This window comes from Apteryx rowi, unplaced genomic scaffold, assembly GCF_003343035.1.
Source record: "Apteryx rowi isolate R43461 unplaced genomic scaffold, aptRow1 scaffold_141, whole genome shotgun sequence".
Lineage (NCBI taxonomy): Eukaryota > Metazoa > Chordata > Aves > Apterygiformes > Apterygidae > Apteryx > Apteryx rowi.
In genome coordinates, this window is record NW_020447653.1 from 1,449,035 (window position 1) to 1,455,261 (window position 6,227).

General features: G+C 41.4%; 1 protein-coding gene across 12 annotated transcripts in view; it reads left to right on the forward strand.

The window, feature by feature from the left end:
• USP28 (ubiquitin specific peptidase 28) overlaps positions 1–6,227 on the forward strand; it is a 42,933-nt gene that overhangs the window by 5,270 nt on the left and 31,436 nt on the right. For 5 of the 12 annotated variants that reach the window (XM_026057910.1, XM_026057913.1, XM_026057914.1 and 2 more), the window contains exons 1-4: positions 59–341; positions 448–685; positions 796–847; positions 4,962–5,039. In XM_026057910.1, the coding sequence (XP_025913695.1) occupies positions 4,971–5,039 (69 nt within the window). In that variant the 5' untranslated portion in view covers positions 59–341; positions 448–685; positions 796–847; positions 4,962–4,970. Of the gene's footprint in view, positions 1–54; positions 342–447; positions 686–795; positions 848–3,506; positions 3,526–3,848; positions 3,868–4,961; positions 5,040–6,227 lie in introns of those variants that run through there. The other 7 variants (XM_026057918.1, XM_026057919.1, XM_026057916.1 and 4 more) reach the window with 6 other exon arrangements.

Here is a 6,227-nt window from a genome sequence, read left to right on the forward strand (position 1 = left end):
GCGGCGCGGCCTCTCCTGCGAGCGCGGCTGGGGGCGCAGCTCTGCCCGCGCGGGTTTGGGGAGGTCGGGCGGTTTCGCGGGGCGCCCGCGGCTCCGGGCCTGGCGGTGAGCTGGTGTGCGCCGAGGTCGGCGCTCGGTGACCCGCGAGCGGCGTGCTCGCGGCTGCTTTCTGCCGGCTTTGCTTTTACAGGCAGCTACGCAAAACTGCGCGTCTTCTGCTGTGAGAGTTAAGCTGGAGCGCTTTATTATTAATTATTAAATTAGTCGCCAGAGAGATCCGTCTTGTGTTACCAAAATTTGATCCTGATCTGACACGATTTTCCTAACCGTTTCTGCGCGAGGTAATAATCTTTCTGAAGGGCAGGAAGGATGTTTGTCAGAAATGGGAAGTACCTGAGGAATTGCAGTGTTTCCCGGACAACACAGTTATGATTTGTTGTGTGACAGGTGCGAAAGCAGCAGTAGTTCGGCATCGCTGTGCTACCACAGTGTCCCATGGGTTTGTGGTATAACGCGGGATTTGAAGTGGCGCATGTTGGCTTTGAGCAGCTAGAAGGAAGATGTTTCAAGACTTGGTTGATGATAGTGTTTAGTTAAGTTAGCCGTGGACGTGCAGTGAGGGCCGCAAGATTTTCTGGCATCCCGTCTTTTTCCCCTCTGCTTTTGCTCACGTGAGGAGGAAGAGGTGAGTCTCCTGTAACACCCTGACTGCAGAATCCCACTCGATTGTGGATCTTACCAAGAATGATGATAGATGTTTCCAGTGTGTCACTTTGATTTTTCTTTTGATTTAAGTTGGGCTTGGTTCCAGATGATGTGAACACGGAGCAGTGCTTGGGTTTGAGAGGTGAGTTGAGGCCGAGGAGCCAGGTTGGTACTGCTGAAGACTGAATTTTTCCAGGGAACATGGGCAGAATCGTCTTATGACCACACGGGCTTCCTCTCTGTTCAGATGATGCTTTTCCTGCGAGACCTCTGCACTTCAGTTGGAAGAATGTAGCTGCCCTGAAGAAGGGCACCGCTTTCTGTGAACATACTGTCATGTTAGTGCTGTTTTTGAGCTTCTTCCTTGACACCTGCAGCCAAGGGTTCCTCAACTGTGTTGTACGCATTGTCCTGGCAGTGCGGTGTCCTGGAGCACAAAAATTCCAGTTAACATTTGCCAGTGCAGATTCCAATGTACTGATTTGACAGCACAAGTTGTGTTTTCGTGTTAATAGGTGTGGTGTTGCTATTTTATTTAACTTACGCTTTCTGTGGTCACTGGGCTTTAGATGTTGTTTTCCTTTTAAAATCCTGGTAGATAAAATACTGTGCCTAAGTGATTTTTTGAAGATGTACAGCCTCGTGCTCTCTTTCTCTCCATTCTGTGGGAAAGGTACACAGGTAATTCCACATGGTGTTCTCTTGACAGCTCTCGTTAAAGTTGTTTTACAAAGAAGACAAAGGAAATCAGTTAGTCTGTCTCTGATATTAGAACAGCTTCTCTTGATATCTGTTAGAAAAAACTACTGCTCTTAAATTTCAAGGCTGTATAACTTGTCTTTAAAAGGATCTGGCCCATAATGTTCAAAAGGGTGCATGGCTATATGCTCCTAGTTGACTGCTAATTTGCTTTTGTGGGCAACCTTCAGTGCTTTCAGTTTGAAAGGTTAGTACATGTATACAGGACACTGAAGCCCAGTCCAAGAGCTTTTCAGGGCACGTACTGCATTTACATATCTGTTCCGTTCTTTTGAGATCCTCGCTTTTCTGTAGAACCTCAGTGCTCTTGAGGGATAACAGAAACACTTCTGTGAGGCCAGCCTTAAAGGAATGAGTGGTGAGAAGGTATCGATTCTCTCATTGCACATTTAGAAACTTTGTGCATCAGCAATTTCAGATTTGTGCAGGGGCAGTGTCAGAAGAGCGCACAATATATGAGAGGCCTGTATACGTGTACATTAAGGATGAAGAGTCAGCTGGCTATCACTTCTTGCCTAGCTGGGTATTGCTTTGTGAAAGGTCTTATTTCAGGAATGTGGCCATTGTTGGTGCTCCCTTCTGTAGTTTTTTAATCCTCTTGATATCCATTTTCCTGATTTGCTAAAAAGCATGCTTAAGCTGCAGTGGTGAAGGTCAGCTACTCTGCGTGCCTCTTCCATGCAGTCTACAGCATCTTCCATGCACGCTGTTATTTCTGGAACCTCCTTGAAGTTATGCACCATATTTTCATCCTTCCTTGCTTTCAGTTTCTCCTCAAAACAAACTACTTCTGTGCCCTATAAAAGTGAGTCAAATTAAGGAAAATAGCAAAACCATTCCGTTTCATCACTTGCTTGGTTGCCCATGTAATTTTATCTCCAACATTTTCCTTCCTGTCAACCTCTTGTTTTTGTACTTGTCTCCTTTTGCTGTAATTTAATAGTAATAGCATTTTAGTTTTGGTTATTAGTTTCTTGACAAGTAGGACTTTAATGGGAGTCTTGCTGTTTGTTTTGGTTTGGTTTTGGTTTCTTTTTGTTTTTTGTTTTGCTTTTGTTTTTTTTTAGTGCAGCATATATTAATAGTAGTGGCATGCTTCCACTGCTGTTTTGAGTGTTAATGTCCAGCTCTGCAGCTTGTTTTAAAGTACCACAGCAGCATAACCTCGAAAAGCAATCAACCAACTAGTTTTAAAAACAAAGCCAAAAAATTACTCCCCAAGCACTTAACAAATTTCGGTGCACAGAATGTGATGCCTGTTGGCTTTTGTGGGCTGCCAGTCAACTGCAAGCCTCATTGCATGGGATAAGCTTTACGCTATTAAGAGACGCTTTTAACACAAATGTTTCTTATGAAAGGCTAAAAAAAATTGCATCGGAAATATTTAGTTATTATGTGGTAACTTAAAACTGTGTTTTGGTTATTAGTTTTGGTGTTCAGTGCAGCCTTTGGGAATTGCTTTCAGTGAAGAAGAAAACCCCCTGGAAATCATGCCCTGTCCTGCCTTGCATTTCATTATTGTAATGTGGTTTAATTAGCATGGATTTTTCTCCAACGGAAAAATATGCCCTGCGGCATGAGGTGGGGTTAGCCAACAAGAATACAGTTTGCTAAGGTAGCAAAATTAGCACATAATATAATTGGTTTGCCTTTGTGAAAGCATTCCAGTCCCGAGCCTCCTACTCTTGGCCTCTTACCCTGCGGTTTCCCATTGTGCTGTTAGCTAGTCGTAAGGTTTCCAGTGTCAGCTTTTCTCAGGATTAGGTGCAAAGACAAGAAGAGCCTGTGTAAGGGGTTTGGAGGGATGTGTATACACAAACACAGTTTTTTTTAATAACAGTTGAGCAAAAGTAGTATTTTAGGTGGGAGTATGATGACTAGCTTTTGTAAAGGACATTTCCATAAAAAAAAATAGTTTTTTTTTTTTTAAATACTGATATGGGTGTTTGCTAATTTTATGATACTGTGTGCAGAATAACATCCATGAGCATTATGGATGGATGTCTCAAAAAAGTTGACTTATTACTCACTGGTTGGAAGTTATGCTCCAATTACATCAAGGTATGTTGAGATTTTCCCCAGTGATGAGAGTAAGTTGAAACTTGAATTTATTCACCTGTAGTGTTCCTGCTTAAGATTAATTAAACATATGATCTTAAAAAGCTAGTATTCATTAGAGCATGCTAACAGTAGGATCCTCAATAGCCTTTATAACTCAGGCATATGAGATGCAGTCATGGCTGGTTTTCTGTATTAATATCCTTCCTATTCTACATGTAATTCCAGCATTACAAAGCTATAAATCATGGTGTCAAATTGAATTTGAATGACCTGTTAGAGATAGAAGATTGCGGACTTGTTGCTTGGAAAGGGGAATGATGAGACCTTCAGCGTCACAGTTAGGTACTAGAATAGTTGAGAGCTATGACTCCATATAGAGACCTGACTTTCCTGATAACTATTTCATTGAAGTTATTCATAGCACTGCAGTACTTAGTAAGCATGATAACTACTTGTATGGAAAAAAAGAGGTCCTTTAACTCTGCTGTATCTGGCAGTTAATGCAAAGATACTGGCTCCATGTGAAAAGTATTTCATATTTGCAGGCATCTCTTATAAGATGCAGCCTTTTTGGAGCAACTGCACTTCCGTAATGTGAATACTGATCTTATTCCCCAACCATAAACTTATTCCCCAGTGACAGGCTTATATAATTTCTAGGCAATAAATGCTTTTGGCAAACTCTCTTGCATTGTTCTGTTGTTGGGGCTTATGCTTTCCTGACCAGGTACGTAGGTTGGTAAACGAAGACTATTCATTGCTTGACTAGCCCTGTAGCGTGTAAGGATTTCATAAGAGCCTGTTAAAAAACTGATTACAGAGGTTTTCTTCCAAAATTGTAAGTGGCTGCAATAGTCAAAGAATAGATTGTTGACTGTGAATTAGAGCCGATAGCAAATAGCTAACCAAACTTTGAGTTGCCTGTGTGGTGGGGGGAAGGAAAAGCAATAGTAGCTTCTTGGGCCCTTATACTGACATCTTATTGTAAGTGAGAAATGACAGGCACAAATGGCATGTGCAGCCAGACCTAAAATAGCCCCTCACCAATCCCCTGGGAACTTATTAGCCTCCTTATATGTCCTGCTGCACATGCTGCTGCTTTCTGAGAGAGGAGGGGGTGCCAATTCCCACCTCAGGTATGGTGCATCTAACAGAGCACATATCATTTCCTCTGAGGAGGCCTCCTGACATTCCCTTGAAAATACAGGAGACTGAACATTAGTCTGTAAATAATTTTTTTTGCTAAGTATGCTGTTCCAACTGATGTTCAAACTGAATACTCTCAGGCAACTGTGACTGAGTTTTTGTGTTGGTCTGTCAGTAAAAAGGAAAGAAAAAACAACCACTCAGGTGAACCCTTGGCAAGAATTGCAGAAGCAGCTCGATGTTTTCTTGATCACCTTTTTACATGAGCTCTCTTTATTTTTTGCATATAGGATTGCCAAATGCTTTTAAATCAATTGAGAGAGATAACAGGAATTCAAGATTCAGCCTTCCTTCACGCAGCTCTAAAGGTTTGTGTATGTTGTCATTGTTCTTTTGAAAGAAGACCTCTGATTTTGCTCCAAAAGTTAGGCAAGTTCAGGCTCTCTCTAAACGTAATTCATGGGTCAGATGTTTGTTGGCATTTTTTGTGGGTTGATAATAGGCTATTTCTTGCCAAAATAGTCGGTGTGTGTCTCGTGAAAGTGATATAGTGTATGCTGTGTGGAATAATTTCATTCACGGAAGAGGTGGGGATAAATGATCCACTATTTTTTCCGCCTCTAACTGGTGCTTAATTCAGATATACCCATGAGGGAAACAGATACACAAGTCCAGCATTTGTTGGTGTCAAAAGGGAATACGATTTGGAAGTTAATAGGTAATTATTGACTCAATTGACTCTGAAACAAAAAGTCCACAGTGAGTTGAAAACCCTTCATTTTTCTAACAGTAGACCTCAAAATCTGAGCTGCAGTAGCATATGCTGTGTTCAAACATTGTAAACATTTCCTGGTAGTTTTGCTCCTACAGCAAAACTGTTATCGATGCATTATAATAAACAAGTTTTGTGGAGCAGAGTAAGTTTTCCCTTATGTAAACTGTTTCAGGAGTTCTGGACAGTTGACATAACATATGTAGCTTTGTGACTTGTGGTTGTCTCGTCAATCACCAAACAGTCGTCTTTGCCCTACAGTAAAGGGACACAAGACTCTCAGATAGTTGAAGGAGCAATACTTATCTGGAAAGATTCCTCCTCATAATGCATATCTTAATATTTATAAATTGCAGCAAGAAACTCATTGCAACTGCATTAGTCTGGAATCATCAGGCACCAGCTTCTTGAGATATAGCAGCAGGAAATTGGTTGTGTGCTGGAGCTCTTTTCTGGAGTAAGCTACGATCAGTGTTTTCATGTTCTTTCGTTATCATGTGCTGCATTATGTAAAGTGAAAATAGTGTGCATAGCCCATAGCGATGGTCTAAGAAATGCAGTCGTGTTGCCATTGAAGAAAGCCCCAGTTCAGTAAGACATATATGTCTTGAAATTCATGAAGAGTTTGATTCCTCTGAGTCTCTCTGTGGCTAAGTACCCTGTTGCACTTCAGATCTGTGGTTACTCTGGTCTCTTATGAGGAAAATGAGTTAAGGCAGTCTATATTGTCCTAGTAATAAAGCCAAAGAGCTTTCTGTCTGAGAAATTGTAGCCTTTTTTTTTT